Raw genomic sequence first — 22,854 nt, forward strand, 5'->3', positions numbered from 1 at the left:
AACTTTAAAGATATCATTGATGTTTTCCTCAAATACATCAATTGCGGTCATTTGTACATCTACCATATGTTGCTCAGATAAAACTTTTGTATGATGCAAATGTATTTGTTAGGGTGTATGACTTTGAAACATGTATGTGATACTTGGGTTACATCGATGAAGGTTAGACATCCACTGGTAGATACGCCAAAAAGCATTTACTCAAGCAATTGGATATGATTTTGGAAACGATAAAACGTTTCAGACAACCATCCAGTGCCTTTCGTCAGTGACGTAACTGCTTTTTGGCATATTATACCATATTACCACACTCTTACCATGGCACATTTCTTCGTTTAGGTGAACAACCAAAGAAGGACTGTGGATATGGCTCAGATGGAGCACTGAGTGACCCATGTGAACAGTGTGGGGACAATCAGTTCTCCACAGATGGAAGGATCAATGGCTGTCAAGTCTGTACTGACTGTGGACAGAGGGGCTTCCAGACGATATGCAGCAAAACTGAAGATGCCACTTGTGTGTGTGACGAGGGGTACGAATGGCATTATGTTATAATTATTAGTTGTGTTGAGGGGAAATATTACATTTTGTATGCATGGTACTAATTCATACTTGTCATGACATTCTAAGGGCAACAATACTTACATGTATATGCTCTATTTGGCACCCTCATTTATCAGTTGACATTTAGTAAGGTTTATTTTTATGCATATACAATGTACTGTAAAAAATTTCCAGACTCACTGTGTATTGTTTTGTCAAATTTGGTTGGTAATACCTGGGTTAGAACTACATGTTATTTCATTTAGTGACACATTTGTGAAATTTTTATGGTAGTGGTCCCCATTATGAACAATCAAGGATCCGTAAGCCTGATTACACTTCATTGTAATAATGTAATGTCATTGGTCTGGAATCTGGATATAATCATGGTAATTTATTGTTGGTCCTTTTTTTTCATGATCATAAAAGGCAAAAGTTTGGGAGGTCGGGCCAATGCCTACCAGTCTGTTGCAAGTGTAGCGGTTCTGTCTTTCCACGAGATGCAGACAATGCGGATGCCTGCATTCGAGAATTTGGAAGTCCTGCTGCAAGTGGAGGCTACCTATGTTCCGATGGAGCGTATGCCAAACAACCCTGCCAGGACTACCAGCCACCTCTTCCTCCCTCTACAACCCCAACGACCGCAGTCTCTGTGACCAATGGGAGCACAGCTATGCCAGATACAACCACAGGTGCCGGGAAAACAATTGGTTCCACCAACGAAACTTCAACACCAACAGTTGCAGAATCAACTTCTACTGTTGCAGATGTTGCAACAGGTACACCCCAGGCAAATGGCACACAGCCAGGGACTCCCAGTGATGAACCTTCTCATGGTAACAATTGCACTATAATTACTGCATTAGAACCAATGTCACTATCAAATAACATTACGTAGATGACATCATGACAAATAACATAAACTCAGGTATACAAATGTGACAAATTTGTACATCTAATTTATCTCGAGGTATTACACAACTAGCTTCTCAAGTCCTAAATATACAATTAGATAATCTCCAAGCAGATCCTACAGTAGCATAAGATAGTATCAAAAGCTGGCAGAAAAGTGATGCCGGCTTAGGAGTGTGTTTCGCTACCGGGCAAATGTACTGTACATCTCTTGGATGACTACACTCCTTGGCCAGTTTGGTACCATCTTATGCCATTGAAGGATCTGCTTGGAGATTACAATTAGATACAAGTATTGTTTACTTACAAACATTAAGGATAATACATGTACATAAATTGAGATGATACATGTAATGTGATGTGCTTTTTGTATGTGTAAGTTTGTCACTCACACTCACATTATAGTAAAGTGCTGTATTTTCTTCTTTACCAGATGTTGGTCATCAGCATACCATGCTCTACATTGGACTTGCCCTTGGCCTCTCTACCTTAACAATGTTAGCACTGATAGGAGTTGGATGTAAAAGGAAGAAGATTTATCAGAAAATAAAATGCATGAAGAAATGTTGGGAGAGGAAACCAACCACAGGTATGTGTTCCAAGCACAAATGTTCACAATTTGTGTACTCGTCAGGCAGAAGTTTGGCTACGGCCGTTTTGGACAAACTGGAACAGACTTAGCAATAGCAAATTCTTCATCACAATTACCATTCATCTTTCATAATACATTTGTAGTTGTGTTTGATGAGTCCTGGACAGAGGGAAATTTCTTGTACTTTTGAGTCACAAATACTTCTTGCAGATAACATTTGGTCGTTTGGGCTATTTTAAACGTAGTCTATTGGTAGAAAGATGTGCACTTATTAATGAGGACGCCACAATATTACTCATTTGGTTACCTCATTTTGTTTTTTTCATTTGTATTTTGATTTGCATTATGAATATCTCATCCTGTAACAAACTATTTTACCACAGATATGGCAAATGCAGCTTTGTTACCTGAGGAGGCCGAGCCTGAGGCATCTGATGTAGAATCAGCAGATGTACCAGTACCTGAAGTCCCACCAGATGTAGGAGCAGATGTATCCCCAGAACTGGACCAGTATGGTAGGTTCATAAAAAGTGCAAGCACAGAACAGAATAAAAGTAATATTGCCTACACGTTATCGTAAAACTGAAGACCTGCATGCCATTTTGACCATGCCTTATGTTGATATCAAGTATAACGTATCATAGATCCCATCCATGTGCATACGTGCATCCATGTGCGTGAATGTGCAATGGAAATGGAGTACTGTTACCCACTCAAATCAACCTGTTGAATGTAACAGTCTGGTCCTGTGATCCTCCAGGAAAGAAAGACTACACTTTCAACTATAAGCAATCATGCTGCTGTCACAGTGTTAAGTGTTAACCATTTTCTTTCATGTACAGGAGAACAGGAAGAAACTGGTGAGACTAGTGGGGAGGGAACAGGGCAGCCTGACAAGGCAGTCCCAATTCCTGCAGGTAATTTAAAGGCTTTTATCTAATTATGGGTCAAACACATGTTAGTAAATTACTGTAAATGCAGAAACTTTCATGGTGGTTCGTGGTTTTCGCGATGGCCGCTTCACCGCAAACTTAAAACCACCGTGCACATTTTTCCATGGCAGAGAGAGACTACAGTGCATAGTGCTACCGCGAAATCAAAACCACTGCAAAAAGTCCTTTTTCACGCTACCGCGAAATGAAATCCCCGCGAACTTAAATGCATTTACAGTATTGGCTCTTTGTAAACAAGATAATGCAACCACCTTCAATACAAATTAATCGATGTCTACAGGATTTGTTGTCACTTGTCCCCGCTCCAAAACAATAAAAACATTGAACAGATGTATCCTACAGGCAAAATATTACCTCTTTTGCACCACCATTAGCAATGCCAACCCCATGTTCCACGCTGTAAAACACAGACTAGGAAAATACATAAGCTAGCATAATCTCACTTTTGTGTTGCCAATCTTTCATCACTTTCCTTTGGTGCTGAACCTGTATTACCTTTACAGCAATTGAGGATGGTGAGGATGTTGGAATGGCTGGGGACAATAGGAAGGATGAGACAGCTCCAAAAGGTTAATAAGACATAATGATAATGAGACCAAAGGTGATATTGATACCATAGTAATTGTAAAGTGTCCAAGACATGTTGAGCATAAAATTTGTTATCGTATACAAATAATAATAAAATCATGAAAAGCAAAGTGATGAAAAAGTGGAAATCTTATAAACCTACTACTTTCAGATCTATGTTAACTGGCCAACACATCTTGTTTTAACATTTTTCCTTGTATTACAGTGTCTTTAGTTGTTTTGCAAAATAGACAAATTTTGTAAATTCTGTTTGTTCAGGTTTGGTATCAGGTAGAAGTGAGATTCTCCATCCCCCAGGGTTGAAGGAAGATGATGATGATGATGATGATGAGGAGGAGGAGGAGGAGGAGGAGGAGGAGAGTAAGACTGACTTTCTAGAAACTGTAGCTGGAGAAGGAGCCACAAATGACACAGTGGCATTTGGTATATCCCTATTTGGTCACGTATTTCTGTTAGTTATACAAATTGGATATCTAAGAATGCTCCATCGTTCCACTTTTCACCTCCCAAGGAGGTTTAACTTTCATATCCCCAATCTCTCTCAATCCTTCTCAATGCCAGATGACACATAAAAGGCTTGTTCCATGCTCTAACACAATTTGTCTTACCCCCTTCACTAATAAGCCCTTTCACAAAGATCAACACGCATGTTCGGTGACAGGAATTCTAGGTAATATGTCAAAGGTAAAGGCTGGAAAAATAAAACAAAACGTGCCTGGACGTTGTTATGTAAATAAAAACAATGGTCGAGACGAGGACTATTTTCAATTTTGGGGCCTTCTCTTTTGACATATTACCTAGAATTCCTGCACATGAATTATGATCTCGAGGAAAGGGCTTATTTGCTGTGAGTATTGAGCTTAGGCAACTTAACACATGTATTACTAACAGCACCATAGGCAAGGGATTCTCTGAATACATCTCTGTTTCAAAGCCAAACTTTTAGGCAATTTTCACAAGCTTACATTGTACTGAGTTGAATGTATTTCCTTCATAAATCACTTACTGTTAGATAGGGAACAGGCTTTGTGAAGCTTTCAGATAAAACTTCTAAAACTTTTATTCTTGTTTATTTTCAGTCCCTGATTACATCCAACGCATGCCTTTGGAAAAGATCCTGGACAACGAAGATCTACTGGGTAAAATGAAAGTTAAGTTGGAGCGACGTGACAGGCACTACAGGAATATTGCAAGCTTCTATGGCCTAAAACATGATGAAGTGGATCATATAGAATTCATAGAACTTGCTAGCAAAGATTCTCCTTTCAAGGCAATCTTAGAAAAGGTCATGTCTGAAAACGATACATCAGAAAACAAAGCATCAAAAAAGAAAATGTCTAAAAACAAAACAGTTGGAGAGCTTCTGCAGTACTGCAATGAGACAATAAAGAGAAGCGATGTAGTTCGTACAGTTGTGGACTATTTTGTAAAAAATAACAGGAGAATCAGGAAAATGACATGGTTGAAAAAGAGGATGTGACAGATGTAAATGCAGATAGCCAGTCAGACGAAATGGAAGAATGCTGCAAAAGAGACGATGTAGATAGTGAGAAGAAAGAACTAGAGCTACAAAGTACTGATGATGATGATGTAGCTGACGGAATCATGTCAGAGCAGTCTGTAGGAAAGGAAAAGTTAGGAATTTGTGACTCAAACAGGGAGACTTTTGAACTGGTAGATATGCAGCCATGATGGAATAATACATGGTTAGCCAAAGCGGGTAAATTTTATGGATGACATCAGTGCACATTGATCTTCACCTGATTTTGAAACAAAGAAATAGAAATTCTATTCCCTATGCTTGTGTAATAGCCCTGAGTGTACTTGTGGAAGTGACACTAGTGAGGTAGTCATGGGTGTACATGTAGTTGTAGAAACAAGACAAGTGTTGTAGTTTACTTCCCAACCAGAAATTAGACTCCCTCACAGCTTTTACTTAATTTTGCCCTTCTTTGTTTTGCCCTTCTTGTTTTGCCCTCTTGCATCAGATTTTGAGTCTATAGATGACGTCATCCATAAAATATACTTTTTGAGTTAGAGATAGGAAGCTTGTGTGCCATTTTGCATTACAGGAGAAGAAGAAAAGAAATAGGTGTAACTTCTTCATGGCAAAACTTTGACACGTTTTTAAAATCATGAATCAAAATTTGCCACCATTTTACAAGGAATTTCTACTTAGTAATTTTACCTGATTGCAGATTTTAAGGATTTTGAGGCTGCAGTTTAGTATGATAATATGGTTAAAACAAGTATCACTATTGATGAGATATTTTCCTGTATCTCCATCAGCAAACTGGCTGTTGTTTTATCAGAATTGATGAACCGAAATCATGATATTTTAAGGGGACACTGTTCAAAGATGTATATTCTATTAACATTCCCACATTCACATGTAGAAAGGAAATGTAATTTTCCTTCACTTGAACATATTTGTAGTATATTGGGGACTTTTAAAAGATATGTACATATAATGAAATCAAGGTGAATACCTTTATAATTTGAATGGTGTAAATCTCTATTTGGTTGATTTATATCAGACATGAAATCTCCATTTGTACTTTTGTAAAAAAAAGTTTTTGTGAGTACAAATGTTGTATCAGTTATCCAATGGTTAATTTGATAAGGGCAATTTCTCTACACTTGTTTATGCTGATTGTGATGTACTTAATTTTGTATAATTTCTGGTGTACTCATTATAGGCTAATTGGTATGTCAGCCGATAGCTCTTAATATGTAAATGAAGATATTGTATGTTGATATCCCTATGGATTTTAGATGTAAATATTTGTTATTTGATCACTGAAGGGATTGCCAAGCAATGCTTTGTAGTATTTCAATCTATGTTCTTGAACGAGATTTTTGCTACATGAAGATCACATCTCGTGGATGCATGTATCTATGCATTAAGTGTACATTTTGTGTATTAAGACAAAATAGTATCTCATATATTCAGCCAAGCTTGTAGATTGTGCCTTTCATGCCAGTTCAAAACTGGAATGATTTATTTGTAGGAATACAGTAATGGAATTGGAAGCAATGTGCTCTCATGTCATTCTTTTACAATGTTAATTGAAGCAAAATGCTGGCTGTTTAAAAAAAGTACACTACACTATTATGATGGTAACGTCATTTGATCTACATCCATGTAAACTGTTATATTGTGTTTCTTACAACTTTTAAGGCCTTACAGTTTAGGAAGGGCACGTAAAAACATGTCTCAGGAAAAGCATTGAAAAAGTATGAACATAATCCATCAAATCAGCAGGATATTTACACAACGATCGCGAGCTCTGCAGAAAGAAACTCATTATTTTCCGAACTTGACAGCGGCTCCACGAGTGCCAGATCCTCGGGTGTTTCCTGTTCTTGTAAAAGTACGTTTTCCCTGTCATACCTCTCAGCATCACGCTTAACGTAAAGACAGAAAATCCCAAGAACCGTAACTACTAAGACGGCTAATGCGACACCAAGTGCTGTTGGTGGTACAGGACTTCGAGTTACGCGCTGTTCTGTGGAAAAATCTGCACTAGTATTGGCTGGCGGTGTGATGAAAATAGGTTGTTGAGCCGTCTGTGCAGTCCTTGCGTATACAGATGTTGTTCTTGTGTCGTTTGGAGGAGGCCATTTTGTCGGTGACGTCCTTGAGGAGATGAAGTGAAATTCTGAAGTTGTTTGATAAACTTCTGACGTTCGTTTTTGCCTCTCCTCTGATGACTCCATGTCAGACCGTGTAGTTCTCTTTGGCAGAAATTTTGTTGTGGTGCTTTCTCCTGTAAAACAGGCATGAATATCATTGTGTCAATATTGGCTATACAGAATTCCAAAAGACACCAAAAAATCATGACAATTCGTTTACACGTTCTTGAGTTACTTTCGTTCAAACTTTGAAATAAAATCGGCCCCTGTAGTCCCAGAAAAGCTGGAACGTACTCTCTGTCCCAAGAGCTATTAGCAATCTACCGCTCACAAATCACGACTACAGCATGTCCAGAACACGAGATATAAAAAGCGGAAGTTCCACAGCAGTACTTTAGCAAGCCGCTAGGGGGCCTTAATCGACATTGACCTCCGTTTTCCCGACTCCTACCCACCTACTAAATATCGTCAGGATCCATTCAAGGCTTCTCGAGTTAAATGCTTTTCACACACTCAGACAGATAATCACGCCGAAAACAACCTTTTAGGCAAAGGTGAAAAGACGGTAATGATCATGGCAAACGTGATCACCTTTGGATAAACTGGAATGTTCCATGTTGTCCAGGGGTGGAGGGTAGGGAGGGTCTATGATTGGTCCGCACTGAAAGCCAGGTTTCACCCCTGTGACGTCACACTCAGTTTCATGATCGGCAATGTTCGGGTACTCGGGAAAACACCAAGAACAACGATCACAGTCCCCGGTAATGTCGTTATAGAAATAACCTGAAAATCAGTTAAGAGCTCAGTTAAGGTTGGAAAATACATTGTTGGTCCTTACATGCATTTTTCTAAAGAAACAATTCTCTTGCCAAAATGAAGATACTCAAGCAACTAGAGTTCCACGACCCCATACCTTCGCCAAATATTCCTACCTTTCTTTACAACTGCTGCTTTAATTGTTTATCATTGATTATGCAAATAAGGTTCTTATTTACATAAATTGTATCAGTTGATCATTTCCTCTACCAGACACCAGACGTACACAATCTATGTTAAGAAAGAAGGCTTTTATCGCATTTTCATAATTTATGCAAATGAGCCCCTCATTTGCATAATTAATGTTCAACGATGTTCACCCGTACATAACTTCCAAATGCTACAAGTAAGAAGTTACTGTCATTTACGACAATAAAATTGTAGCATTTTCTCATTAATTATGCAAATTAGGTATTTATTTTGCATAATATATATCAATCAATATTCTTCTCCTTCTCAGTTACAGGTGTCACATGTTGCAATGGTCCCATACTGGAACTGAGCATGTTCATAAAATTTCATAATTAATCATGCAAATTAGATAAATATTTGCATAATTAATATGTCATTATATGAAGCATCACTTAAGCTATCCACATACCAAAAATCATAACAATTCGTTAACCCCTTCTTGAGTTATTCCCGTTTAAAGTCTGACACTAAACCCGCCCTGCAGTTCCAAAACAAGCCACCAGGGGGCCCAAACCTACACCACTTACTCTCGGCATCAAGAGCTGTCTACCATTAAAAAATCATAGCCGCAGCATGTTTAGAACTCGAGATTTCAAACCAGGAAGTTCCGCTGCAGTACCGTAACAGGCTTCTAGGGGGCCCAAAATCTAATCGTTTCCAGGTCTCATCAAGACCTACCCACATACCAAATATCAATACAATCCATCCAGGCGTTCTTGAGTTATCCTGGTCTTCTACATACATACAAACAAACAAACAAACGCTACCCAAAATATAACCTTCTCGGCGAAGGTAACTAGATACGATTTGGGTAACAGACGTTTCATATAGTATCCACTATCTTAAATCAGTGACTCTGAGTAGATGAGGAAGAAACTGTTTTTATAGCCTACATATCAATGCAAAAGAGTTGAAGACAACTTTGGATGTCCAATAGGAAACAGGGTAAGACAAAGTCAAACTGAAGACAATTTGGATTCCAGCGTCAGTGTCACTAACGAAAGATAGTGGATATTATCTGAAATGTCTGACTGTTTCCAAAACCATATCCAGTTGCTTGAGTAACAGTGCTTTTTGGCGTATATTATTACCTGGATGTCTAACCTTAATCATGAAAATACAAAACACAATTTTTTTGTTTCACTTTCGATGACAATCTGAGTTGGCAAATATGAAATGGCGACCACTCGTACGTACAGACGTTAGACATTAAGATGTTTGTAAAAAGTATTTTACCAATTAGGCAAAGTCCACATTTGCTGTTTTTGGTAGGCGTGCACTCCCTCTTGGTCAGCTCGTGGGTAGCACAAACTGAGCACGCTTCACAGCGCCTCCAACTGCTGGATGTTCCCGAAAACGTCCTCCCATCGACGCACACTTCACACACCGTGTCTGCGTACTCTGTACACTCCACAGACACACCATAGCCGGGAGGACACTTGGAACAGTTCTCACAGACCAGTTTGCCGTCTGAGTCGACGGTCTTGTACTTTCGTCCATGTCCGCGGCATTGGATATCTGAGGAAGAATCCAGTGTTGTCGTTGGCAAAGCATGAAGCACCCGGATTGAAAGAACAGCGACCTATGAATTATGATGATAACAGAAAAGAAACATAGCTTCAGAATGCGAACTCAAGTTATGAATTATCCATGTTAAGGTTTCAATCCAACAGAATTTCGTAACATTCAAACTGATTAGCCTGAGTCCCTTAGCCTTAAATGTTGCTTATACTTGCGAATGCTCCTAACACGTGACCGAAAACTAAGTGGATGTGCCTTTCATTTTAGTATGCCACGTAAGTAATCCACGCCCATTATTATATAATTAGCTAATTGGTCTGGTCATGGTAACTTAGTGGCGTATAGAACCTTACCAGACTACCACATTATCTATACTATATGTGCTTAATGAGGTTGTCTCTATGCGGGTTTCTTTCTACAACGGTGTCCACGCACGGAAGAACACTAAAATATACGTGATTTGTACGTTTTCTCTAGTACAATGTGCTCTATACATACAATGCACACCTGTAAACCTTGTACACGTAGCTTGTACGTGCTTTCCTTTGTTTACTAACGTTAGTGGTATCGATCGCTGTAAATGTATATAGAACAGACCAATATGTGCCAACGTGGATCGTTCCCTATTCAACAAATGTGAAAGGTGGCTCGACAATGAAATCGTCTTTTGTAATTCCGAATTTACCCATGGAATATAGACTCAGGGCAGCACTTAAGTTCGGCTTTATGTTCAACTAAACCGTGACAACGAGCTTTAAAAATAGTGGTTCTTCAAGTTCAGTCGGGGGCCACCATTATTCTCACACGAGGTGTTGCTAAGCCATAGCGTGCCACGCATGTTTACACGTTTGCAGTTATATTGAACATGTATATGCAAGGCATATCCGCCCTAGCTGACGACATAGACACATACTATAGCCTTTAGACATGTAAATATTCTGTGTTATGCTCTACAAATTCTAGAAGAAAGTTCCCGCCATAATAATACCATGGACGTCCATGTCAAACATCGCTTTTGTTAGTGCTTAGTAACTAACCCATATCAGGTTACAGTAGCACAGTACTTGTGTTAGGGAACGACAGTACACCTTCAACTACGGTATATGCTTACCACAAAACACCGAGAGAAACACCTGTCCACCATGATTCCTACTAGGCTGTTCCTAGTTTCGTCCCCTTGCTTTTTCTGACGAGGAAATGCCTCAGGGTTGAATAGCACGCCCCTTCTTGCGTTACATGGCTGAACAATACAGTCTTCGAAACTCAATCTGGGGCTTTCCGATTATTTCGGGTGTATGTAATTTCTGCGCATGCCTGAGAATGTATGCGCTTTGAAAATGGCGCTTGTGCATGGGTTTGCAAAAGCTCCAGCATAGCTCTATTATTCTCCAAACAGAGGTTGGATCTCGAGGATAACAGTGGCCAGGATGTTTATAGGCTAGCTCGCTCCCCTCGGGGTAAAAATTTTGGCCACTGTGACCCAACCTCTGCTTGGAGATAAATACAGCTCTATATATATCTGGTAAAAACGATGTAATGTCGCGTTTACAACAGACAGTTGATCAGTGACTTGAATAATAATTTGTGTCAGTCAAACTTGTCGGATTTGAAGTTTTGTCCGATCGGACCGGAAAACTTAAAAGTAAAACTAAATCCGGTCACCCTCTAGTTCTACTAAGATCCCTTGAGATTGTAACGTTAATTACTCGTAAAGAAATAGTCTGATCATTTGTGAAATTTAAGTCCTTTATTGTAAGGAAAAAATAAAAGTGACTTTATTGGCAACATACATTTCTACAAAGGTTTCAACCATTCAACATGGAAGATGCGAAGTTAAGAAACAAAATAAATAGGAGCTTACAGGCCCTGTGAGTACAGTTACAAAGACGACCACACCGATGATTATACCACATAGCATCTCATAAAATAGTATTATGATACAAGTAAGAAATATATCTGTATTAAACCATAGATGAATGCATTTTGATATTAATATTTTCTGTCTTTGACTACAATTCACCCACACACTCGCGCCCATCCTAACACTTGTGTTGGTGTTTCATTGTGAGTGTGAGGAGTATGAATGCATCTAGAGAGAGGGCTGCGTAGGGTTGATGTAGAAATTTCAGGCCAAATTTTGATGTTTTTCCTTACGTTACTACTCAGAATACATGAAGTTGAAGCTAACATGTTCTAATCTAAATCTTAGTTACATTGTAGTAGAGTAAGTAGACTAATCTAAATTCTCGCGGGCTTAATTTTTCCGTGTCGCTTCAATTGTACAATTGTACAAACTGTCATGTACGTAGGCACTGTGTGATTCAGTTGACTTTGTCACTTATCAAATGATAACAGTCGACATTGTGTTTTGAAAGGACGGAGCTTCATGGTTTTCTACCAAAGGGGTTTTGTCCGTCGGACTCTCCGAAACCGTCAACTCTATCAAACCTTCATTTCCTTTCACAAGACAGGCTCTTTTCCGACTCTTGATAGAATACACAACCAAGATTACGACGATTAAGATTAAAACTGCCACAGCGATACCAACAACAACAGCGCCAACAGGCAAGGCTGAAGGACTTGTGTTCTGATGATCTTGTCCCGACTGACCAGCCAGCAGCCCATTGGACACTTCGATTCGAGGCGCCGGAGACACCTGTGGCGTGCGCATGGGCACTGGCCCTCTGAGACGTTCAGTGGTGATGTCTTTGGAGACTGGGGGAGTATCAGTCGATGTACAATGTGTCGTCAAGTCTAGCTCTTTGTTGGCTCCATGTGAGTGGTCTTCTTCACCCACGTATTCAACAAGGTGATGATACTCTAGTCGCTCTATTTTGAAAGAATTGCATGGAAAAAATTATCATAAATAATATTAAGCTAAAAAACATCTTAGACCAAGACCTAACCAAGCAAAGTGGTTTCTTCTAAAACAATCAAGTTTAAGATGACAGCAACATTCAATGTCTTCCTACTCCCACATATCTTTGTAGTTTTGGGGGTATTAAGATGACATAAACGTCTTTCTATTGAAGAGCCATTCGTATACGTATTGCTCTGGAGTCAAAACAAAGAACATTACTGCTCCGGAGTAAGAGTAGCCTGGGCACCATCCGATTTCTACCGGCCGCTCCTTGGCCTTGCACTCGCTGCCCTCAATTTTTTTTAAAGGACAGGTACCCAGACTAGAGTAAGAGTACGGAGAAGACAGTACCTGTCGGATGACCTGTTCCCTCCGTTGTAAGATGCATGTGTTCCTGCGGAGGAGGGTAAGGCGCATCGATGATTGGCGCACACTGGAAGCCTGTGGCCACCCCCGTCACGTTACACTCGCTCACGAAGTCGGTGATAGCCGGGTATTCAGGATAACACCAGGAGCAGACATCACAGTCTCCTGTTATCTCGTTATGGAACCAGCCTGCAAGTACATGTATGTGTATTGCTCCTGAGTAAAACGTTTAACATCACATGCCAAAAAAACGTTACTCAAACAACTGGATATGATTTTGGAAACGGTCAGAAGCGTTTCAGAAAGTATCCATAATCACTCGTCAATGTCACTTACGAAAGATAGTGGATACTATATGAAACGTCTGACCGTTTCCAAAATTATCCAGTTGCTTGAATGTGTACGTAACTACTTTTTGGCGTGTCTTATTACCTAGACTCTTCTAAACTTAATCGACGTGTTAACGTCACATGTTGTGTGTGCCGTTTCAATAATACCTTCGAAGGCATATCATCGCTGTAACAAGATCCTAAAATGAACTAATTAAATGTCTACAAAACGGTAAATTTTAACAAATGTGTCCCACCTGTTTCACAAGAGCCGCATCTCCCATTCCTGGCTGGGGTACACTCTCGTCTCCTCACTTCGTGGGCAGCACATTGGACGCACGATTCGCACCGCCTCCATGGACTGTCAGTACCAGAGAAAGTCTTCCCCGGCTCGCAGGGCTCACACACCGTGTCCTGGTACTCTGTACACGGTCTCAGGACGCCGTACCCGGGAGAACAGGAGGAACAGGGTACGCACACAGGGTTCCCGTCTCCGTCAAACGTTTTGTACTTCCGACTGTGCCCCCTACACTCGACGTTTGGTGTAGCAGGTGTCGTCTGAGATGTAGCGGACACAATGTCGACCAGCAATATCAGGATCACAAGCTGAAATGTCCAAGACTAGATTGATTAGATAATGAAGACTTTGATTGCGTCACACGTGATGTTGGAAAGGAATGTCCTTTTTTTTGTTCAGTTTGATCAGGGATAAAGAATCGTCTTGATTGATGTTATCAATTGAAGCTATAAGGCCTTACATATGGACACAAAGTCCACCCTTAATTTTTCTTTAAACCTTCTAATCATTTTGTCCTAAATTTTTTCAATGTTTTCCCAGCTGGTGCTGCCCCGCCCATAAGCCAAAAGGTATGGACGGCGCACTCTTCGTTTAGCTCACAAAGTACGGTTATGTATAGATTTATGTACCTAAATATAACAACCAAACTGTCTCAATTAATCAATTTGCCTAAATCTGTGTCGATTAATGGAAAAAATATCTAAGGCTATTATTAGTATACATCATATACAGATACACTATACTGTGTGAGTGCGAACAAAGGCCTTTATCGTTAAGGGGGGGTCAAAGGTCGAAGCAAACGAACAAACCTTACGTTGGTAGTAAATATGGGTTTACGGTATGTACTTCCGTGTACATATGAAGGGTCGTCATGCTCTATTTCCAATCGTGGATAGCCACTGATAGCTAAGAGTCTAAGCTGACATACATAATAGCACATTTCCCCATTCCGACCTGCCCCATGGCTTCGTGAGCCGACCAGGAAGTGTTTGGTCCGCCGAAATCAAAACAAACTCTTGCGGAAAGTACCTAAAACTCGCTTTTGTGTTTACCACTCTAAATGTTGTGGTCCAAACGATCAACGTTATAATTCATGGCACCCTAATTTCAATGCCAGTTTACGAGTAGAAGCAAACGTTCTGCTTTCACTTTCGGCTACGATCGTTACGTTACGCCTTTGTTATATTGGCGGGGAATTTAGCAGGTGGGCGGTTGCATGACATGGGCTATATTTAACCAACATGTTCAGACACTTCCCCATTACTTAACTCGGCTTAACGGTAACGTAATATGATCTGCTTTCAACCGAAATGTTTCCTCATTTCAGTCACATATCATTAGTGCTTCGAAGGTGGTACAACAAAGAAGACAGTGTTGTTCGCCGTTGCACCACAGACATAACATAACATATGTTACTGTTGTTCCGTCGCTATGCCTCGATACTAATCCTTAAAATTGAAGCCTTACGCTTAATCTGAATGCACATAGACTATATACTAGACTATGTTAGTACTTTTGTGGAATACAGAATGCTCGTCTATGTTAAACTCTCGGCAAGGACACTCTATATAATGTCCTTGCTCTCAGTATGAAAGATATTGTAAACAACGACGGCAGAGTTCAGAGCGACATATCTACCATATTGTTAAAGTATAACCACATAAAGCAGTTCCATTGGCCTCACAGATACTTACCATGGTGGTGAGTAGCTTGTGGTAGAACGTACTTGCCAGTGGTGGTCGTTTCCTCATATGCCAATAGGAGGAAATGAGGAAGCCCTGTTACCCGTCTGACCATACGTCTGTACAAAGGCCGCTCAGTATACATTATATAGGTTTCGTTCGGGGAACCCCATTGTTTTCGATCAATGTTCCTACCCAGACCAATCAAAGCGCGAGTCGTACTGTCAGTCTCATAGGGGTCAAGGGTCACAAAAGTTATTACTGTTTTGCTGTTTTGATATAGCTCTATTGATATAGTGTTATAGACGGTTGGAATCAACTTGGGAAAAAGTGTCAGTGCCATGGCATATGCAGGAATAATACGTACTATAGAATAACTCGGCAAGTGCCCTTACATAGTGCAAGTTTTCAGATAGAGGGCTAGAGGGAACGAAGGATAGACAGACAGGGAAGCAATTTGGTGAAAGACCCTGAAACCAATTCATTGTCTGCACTTAGTCCTTGTGGCTTACTTGAATCGGTAGTTTGCTGTGTTTCTGTATTATCTCATTTTAAGATTTAATTCAAACATAGTCAGCATTTTATCGGTTCATTTCCTTGTTGAAGTCATTGTTATACGTATAACGTTAGTTCACCTTTATCCGAGGGGTGACGTATGTTTTTGTTTGTTTTAAACAACAGGGATAATTAGGGATATCAAGTCGACAGATTGTGGTTTCAAATTGGATTTTTCAAAATATTGCAGTATGAAACCACAGTCCGCCGAAGTAAGGTGAACTAGCGTTACCCGCAGATAAAAGTAAGACTATAGCGTTACTATGATTCAAATCTAAAAGAATGAGCATTGTTGAGCATTTGTCAGAGAGTCTCCATCCGAAACTCTTCTTCACAGCTGCATTCTCTACGGACCAAAAAGAGCCACAAGTGAAACTACAGCTAGCGTCATGGTGGAATGTTCTGGCATGCGCAGCTTGCTTTCAGTTCCCAGGGGTATTTAGTGTGTGTGTGTGTGTGTGTGTGTGTGTGTGTTGTTCAAATGCCAAAAGTGTTACGACATACTGAGTCATACCTTCCCTATTGGAAAATGATCGCCCATTTGATTTGCATGATACCTTGGAAACTAGTGGCCCAAACTTACGTCACTTCTTCCCGAGCACAAGAGCTCTCTAACGCCCAAAAGTCGTGACCGTAGCTTCTTCAAAATATGGTGTATCAAAAGATGTTCCACTTTCGTCACACCCCACCAACACACCAAGTATGAAACCAATCCATCCAGCTGTTGAGTTATCACACACACGCACACACACACACACAGTAAGAGACTACAGTGCATGGTGCTACCGCCAAATTAAAACCACCGCGAAAAGTCTATTTTCCCGCTACCGCGAAATTAAATCTCCGCGAACTTAAATGCATAAGTGAAAGCAAACACATTCCAGATTGTGACATTTTGCAGTCCCACGTTTCCTGTATTTGGAACAGTTACACTCTGTACGTGTATACGTGTACACATTTAACGTACTTTGATCAAATTACAACACAATCATTCCCATTGGTCCACATTTCACATAGCCCATCGGCATACACATCCTAACAAAATATCTAATATGTGAATAGAGTAACCAGAGTAGGGATGAACTATACAATAAAAATGGTGATCTATAAACTATTAACTTGTCACATGTAGTACTTCATTTTTCTACAAGAAATTGTCTCTATCGTTGTTCTGAAACTCGTAGTACACATTGTCCTTTGGGCCACTTGGGCTATCTTCAAATGATGAATGAAATAAGATAGCAAGGACGATATCTTAATATACAATGCACTTAATGATGAGACTTAACAGATTTAGTCGTACAGGACTCTCGTTTACGCAATTGTCAGTACATAACCCCACCTGACAGTGTTGTCCCTTTGTTGTCCCATTTAGTAAATAAATAAAGCTTGTACCTTACCAATATCGAAAGTAAGGGATAGACGTACCTGTCGTATTTTACACAATCATGATATACCTATAAACAAATGGTAAAAGTACACTTATTAACAAGCAAAAGTATAACGATCCAAATAAACAAACGAACAAACAAAACAATGCTAACTTGAAACTAAATACTTTCTGTACATATGCATGTAAACTCGCCGTAATGCCCTAGGGAAGCAGTCCTTCCCGGATGTTAGTTCGTAGATCGTTTGAAAGAGAATTTTCCCCATTCTCCACGGTGCACATTTCCTTGACTGGTTTCTTTCGATGACAAAACGTCAGCCGCAATGTTGTAGTCCCTTTTCTCGGACAGGGCGCTTTGCTTATTTTATCTGGAAACCAAAAACACAGATAAAATTCAACATTATACTCTTCTACTTTTATCCAACATTTGATTTTTATACTACCAATATTGAAAGCTACAATAGAAACACTTACGCCGACATGTTGGCTCTTGGGTGACGGCACAGTAGTTAGACCGGTCTGGTTGTTTTTCCCGATGAGTTTAGCGTTGAGTACGGAGTGACTGGAGTCCGTACGCAGGGAGGAGACTTTGGCACGACTTCGGTACCGCCGGACTGACTCTTTCACCTAGTGGTGAACAGGTATGGAGCGTCGATCTGATCATTACACCTTTGTCAGAAGGTTATGTTTTCGGTAGCGTTTGTGTGTGAGAGCGTGTGTTTATGCAAATGTGTGTGTGTGTGTATGTTTGTGGAAGGACAGCATAACTTTAGAAGGCATGGATGGATTGACATTTGGCATGTGGACGGACTTGATGACTCGTTTTTGATATCTCGAGTTGAGCTCTGGACATCCTATGGTCGTGATTTTTGAGTGGTAAATAGCTCTTGTTAATGATATTGAAATAGCCGTAGGATTTTAAGTTATAAAGATTATGATAATAGCATTATGCGTATGAAAATACGGACTCATTGTGGATTGTATATTTCTATACTGTAAATCTTCGCAGTGGTTTCATTTTCGCATTTTTTTTTCATGATGACCTTTTCACCACAAAACCATGTCATGATCCCTTCTCTCAGGTATGACTACAGTAGTGTAGATTTTTTCAACCACATATTTCAAACACAGCAAAAGGCCTTTTCCTTTTTTTCCGAAATTAAACCACAGAAAAATGTAAAGAGCTTAATAGACTTAGACTTAGATTATAGATGGAATAGGACTATGATATGACAATCGTTCTGTTATACTAAATGCGGTGTTACTTACGTCTTCGTTTTGCAGTCCATGGAAGATGAAGATGAATAGTCCCTTAAAGAAGTGATGAGAGAAGAAAAAAGTCAATTTTTATTTTATACATTTTCAGCATATTTAATACATCTTAGGGATGAATAAGAAATAGTAACAACTCTAGGGACAATATTTCCCCAATGAAATTGTACAACAGCCCCCCTGAGTTGGACCCTGAATCGCACGATATAGATATCATTGAGTCCGGGGGACTGACATCCCGGACATGACAACACGGCTGACAACAAGTCCCTGCCTACCTGTGCGGAGTTGACCGCGGCGAAGATGTACTGAAACGGCACGGTGGTCTGGTCCACAGCTATCACACCAACCAACCACGTCACGCCCAGCAGGGGCATCAGTACGGCGCATGCGCGGATACCTGCCCTGAAAAATAGACAACGGCTCCAAGTTTACGTCCATTCTAAACCTGCAGTTGTATATGCTTATAACACAATGTTGGAGACTGCTACCCTATTGACTTGAGTGAATTTCTACCGCCTGGCGGCCATTTTGGATTTTCCGAGGTCATCCAGGGTTATTGCACCAAAACGAGGCTAGCATGGCAATGATTGCTTACACTTAGTGACAGACGTCTTCAAAATTGACTGTAACTTCATAGATTGCAGAGGATACAAACAGTGTGCTAATCCTGTTGCCAAATGCGAGAATCAGTTTGTGTCGGTACAGCTCTCTGAAGTAGGATGAGTTGCAAAGACTTATGATATTATAAAGATGTACTTGGTCTTCTGGATGTCCGACTTCTTGCAGTTGGCCTTGATGGACATGAAGGTCTTGATGACGAAGAACAAGATGAAGAAGTTGACCTATTAAAAAAACAAACAACAGTCAGGTAATGATTCATAAATGCATGCAATGAAGTCTACCGTAAAGAGACATATTATGACATATTGATGACAGTACTAGTGTCATAGTCATGACTGACTGCAGTGCTCGTCAACTCACAACCTCGCCATATTGCCAAACAATTTTGTTTGTTTCTTTGTTTGAACCTTTGTTTATTCATGAGAAACTCAAATCGGACTTTCAGATGCACTGCACACATTCATTATAATATCCTAAGGATTTCTTCAGAGCCACCTTTCGACAAACAATTGATTATTTACTTATTTATTTTTCTCTATCTGTATTGATTTCAATTATATTTGCATTGTATCATAGTGAACTGTAAATGTGTCTTTATTGTGTATAGTAAACAACATCATCATTCCGCTGCCTGGTGTAACATATTGCATTGTATTTTCGCAATTTAATTAAGGGAAAAAAATCATAACAAATTTTTACTCACCACTATGATGAAAAGCACGGGCCCGATGAAAGCGTAAACCATTCCATTATCTGTCGACAACCAGCAACTAGAAGACAGTAAAAGAGGGTATAATTATTATGTACATATTACATAGCATTGATTCTAAAAAGGTCGTTGATAGCTCGTGATAATTTTTATTTTTGACTTGTCTTTCCGATCTCTAAATCATTCATTTTCCCGCGACAGGAAGGCTGTATATTTGGTCTCGTTTGCGTGTTTTTCGACAACGCGACAAACGAAGATGATAACGGAGCATAAAGATATCTGGCATGTGAGAAGGTTTGAAAACACGAAGGTCGAGCCCGATAACGGGCTTCCTAGCTGCATTCTACGATACAACAGCGGAACGCCCTGTTCTGATATCTCTTGTTCTTGACTTGCTATGGTATTCATTGAGCTGTTGATGGCTGTTGTTTGTTATAAGATGATATGTGATTTATACTCACTACTTCTGCATCTCGTAACCATCCGGTTTGACCCCTGACGTCACGATGACGATGGCGCCGGGGTTGATCCAGCCGAACAGGAAGAACTCCACTCGGCGGTCACGTGTGGCGGAGAACACGCTTTTCACCTAAGGAATGATTACAGCATTGTCAATGATACGTTCTTCCCAGCCCAATCTCAGTAATCGTAAAGACTTTTTACCCTTGCATAAAAAGTGTTGACTGCGCCACAATAGCAGCAAAGGAGCCAATATCTCTTCTATCTTGTAGTGCAGTTTTGTGTACTTTGCTAATATGACACCGTTTATAGATAATTCTGGCTAGTCAACAAAAATGCACACGTGGTAGTGGAATGGTGGTATATCCTACATCTCTATAAGCAATAAGATGCACTCATGTGCACACACAAATGCATGTCAACTCTATTTCTAATTCCAGCTCTTTAAGGAGACTGGCGTTCATGTCCCTGGTGCTGAAAACCACATCTATTAGTTCTGTTATTGTCCATGGTGCTGCAAGAAAATAGATGTTGGTTATGGCATTGTCCTTGGTGCTGAAATAAGCATCTAATAGTTATGTCGTTGTCCTTGGTGCTGAAATAAGCATCTAATGGTTATGTCGTTGTCCTTGGTGCTGAAATAAGCATCTAATGGTTATGTCGTTGTCCTTGGTTCTGAAAACAACATCTATTAGTTATGTTATTGTCCTTGGTGCTGAAAACAACATCTATTAGTACGTCATTGTCCTTGGTGCTGAAAACAACATATTTTATTTATGTTATTGTCCTTGGTGCTGAAAACAACATTTATTAGTTATGTCCTTGTCCTTGATGCTGAAAACAACATCTATTAGTCATGGCATTGTCCTTGGTGTTGAAAACAACATAGTCTGCTCACGTCATTTCCTTGGTGCTGAAAACAACAACTTTTGGTTACGTCATGTCTTTGGAGCTAAAAACGACATATTTCGGTTACGTCATTGTCCTTGGTGCTGAAACGATATACATTGATAATGTCACTGTCCTTGGTGCTGAAAACAAAATTCATTGGTTATGTTGATGCACTTGGTGACAGAAACAACATTCATCGGTAATATTTTAAGACAATTACCTTGAAGAAGAGCTGGATCCCATGGGCCATCATCCAGAAGAACGAGGCCAGGAAGAAGTAGTGGATCAGGATGGCAACGGCTCGGCATGTTGTCTGAATATAATACAAAACAAACAAACAAACGGTTAAATAGTATCCAGTGACTTGTGAATTGCCGTAACGACTCAGTTGATTATCATCAACCTTTAAGCTCTGCGCATGCAACATGTAATTTACTTAACGGTGCCAAATCCAAGAACGATGTGTCCATGACAGACTGCATTTCCAGAGCACGTGAAGTATTCTCACCTGGTTGCTTGTTGCGTTGATTCCCGCCAGGAAGGTGACCTGAGCCGCCATGAGCGCCAGGACCAGGTTCATCAGGAGGAATGATCTCTCCGTCTTCCAGCAACTGGAGCAATTAGAACAGAAAACTGCGAAACAACTTCTGTGCAGCGTTAGATAAACATCATTGTAAAACATCGTTATAAGTCAATCGATTTAAGCATGTTTTATGGATCTGTTTATTCATCTGTCTGATAGATCTTTAGTTTGATAGGCTAGATGGTTCCAGAACAGTGCTAACTGTAAAATCAACATGACTGTCATACCCGAAGAAAAGTAGCAGAAAGATTGTCGTCGCCAGTGACAACAATGAGATGGACGATCCGACCAGGGTGATGTACCACAGCGCCCCCTCCTGGTCAGCAGTTAACTGCAGGAAAACAATAATATCTGTTACGTCGATGTAGGTTAGACATCCAGGTAATAAGATACGCCAAAAATAGTTACTCAAGCAACTGGATATGGTTTTGAAACGGTCAGACGTTTCGGATAGAATCCACTATCCTTCGTCAGTGACACTGAAGAGATCTGGAAGAAACAGGTCATTCATTCATAGTTTGAGTACAAAAGACCTGTTTCTTCCAGATCTCTTCAGTCACCCCGACCAATCGAATGGGGACATCCCTCGCGAATGTGCACACTCCTCTAGAAAATAGGACACTCCTCGACTTTCAAGGGGGCGCTCCTCTTGGAAAGGGGATGTTTCTCCCTCAATTAGGGGGCGCTCCTCCGGAAATGGTATGGTCATCAAGCATAGGGGACGTCCCTCCAACACCCCCGCCGGCCCGTGGAATCGGCCGCTAACCCGACAAATCCCTTTCTAGTTCATCTAAATCACAACATCCAAAACTTTAACCCCGTCAGTGCTCTCGACAAACGTCATACCTCGCCAGGTAATGATAGTTTTTTATTAAAAATTGAGGCATGTTGGAAAAAAAGCCGCCCGCGCGGCAAAACATCACCAGTCTTCAGTGTTAAAATGGCGGCGTACCGCACGCCCGGCAAGCAAAACATCGAGTTTTAGCCTAAATATCGGCGTGCTTGTCGAGTTTTAAGGCCTCTCTCCCCAACACACGTACATGGGAGAAGTTTCTAACACGAATGTCAGACGTAGTTATTCGG

The 22,854-nt window shown here is 40.3% G+C and overlaps 4 protein-coding genes across 4 annotated transcripts in view; 1 reads left to right on the forward strand and 3 right to left on the reverse strand.

Moving 5' to 3' along the window:
- The first annotated feature begins 343 nt into the window (after window positions 1-343).
- On the forward strand, window positions 344-6,621 carry LOC118419963. Its single transcript, XM_035826663.1, has 8 exons — window positions 344-532; window positions 973-1,379; window positions 1,889-2,044; window positions 2,431-2,562; window positions 2,890-2,964; window positions 3,504-3,569; window positions 3,847-4,011; window positions 4,668-6,621. Exons 2-8 carry the CDS (start codon window positions 1,217-1,219, stop codon window positions 5,066-5,068), a joined length of 1,158 nt encoding a protein of 385 aa, XP_035682556.1. The 5' UTR covers window positions 344-532; window positions 973-1,216; the 3' UTR covers window positions 5,069-6,621.
- Window positions 6,622-6,723: 102 nt separating this feature from the next.
- Window positions 6,724-10,993, reverse strand: LOC118419965. The gene is made up of 4 exons (XM_035826666.1): window positions 10,865-10,993; window positions 9,469-9,814; window positions 7,816-8,007; window positions 6,724-7,358 (listed from the first exon to the last, which is right to left on the reverse strand). Exons 1-4 carry the CDS (start codon window positions 10,895-10,897, stop codon window positions 6,859-6,861), a joined length of 1,071 nt encoding a protein of 356 aa, XP_035682559.1. The 5' UTR covers window positions 10,898-10,993; the 3' UTR covers window positions 6,724-6,858.
- Window positions 10,994-11,988: 995 nt separating this feature from the next.
- Window positions 11,989-15,474, reverse strand: LOC118420058 (tumor necrosis factor receptor superfamily member 1B-like). The gene is made up of 4 exons (XM_035826764.1): window positions 15,301-15,474; window positions 13,566-13,914; window positions 12,965-13,168; window positions 11,989-12,582 (listed from the first exon to the last, which is right to left on the reverse strand). The coding sequence occupies exons 1-4, from the start codon at window positions 15,355-15,357 to the stop codon at window positions 12,095-12,097; spliced, it is 1,098 nt and encodes a 365-aa protein (XP_035682657.1). The 5' UTR covers window positions 15,358-15,474; the 3' UTR covers window positions 11,989-12,094.
- Window positions 15,475-16,636: 1,162 nt separating this feature from the next.
- LOC118420059 (adhesion G-protein coupled receptor D1-like) overlaps window positions 16,637-22,854 on the reverse strand; it is an 8,749-nt gene continuing 2,531 nt past the window's right edge. The window contains exons 3-12 of the mRNA XM_035826765.1: window positions 21,999-22,102; window positions 21,697-21,835; window positions 21,409-21,501; window positions 20,300-20,427; window positions 19,833-19,899; window positions 19,265-19,350; window positions 18,784-18,910; window positions 18,503-18,544; window positions 17,708-17,860; window positions 16,637-17,601 (exon numbers count right to left, since the gene is read on the reverse strand). Of these exons, the coding sequence (XP_035682658.1) occupies window positions 17,593-17,601; window positions 17,708-17,860; window positions 18,503-18,544; window positions 18,784-18,910; window positions 19,265-19,350; window positions 19,833-19,899; window positions 20,300-20,427; window positions 21,409-21,501; window positions 21,697-21,835; window positions 21,999-22,102 (948 nt within the window). The 3' untranslated portion in view covers window positions 16,637-17,592. The remainder of the gene's footprint in view (window positions 17,602-17,707; window positions 17,861-18,502; window positions 18,545-18,783; window positions 18,911-19,264; window positions 19,351-19,832; window positions 19,900-20,299; window positions 20,428-21,408; window positions 21,502-21,696; window positions 21,836-21,998; window positions 22,103-22,854) is intronic.

This window comes from Branchiostoma floridae, chromosome 7 (assembly GCF_000003815.2).
Source record: "Branchiostoma floridae strain S238N-H82 chromosome 7, Bfl_VNyyK, whole genome shotgun sequence".
NCBI classification, from domain to species: domain Eukaryota; kingdom Metazoa; phylum Chordata; class Leptocardii; order Amphioxiformes; family Branchiostomatidae; genus Branchiostoma; species Branchiostoma floridae.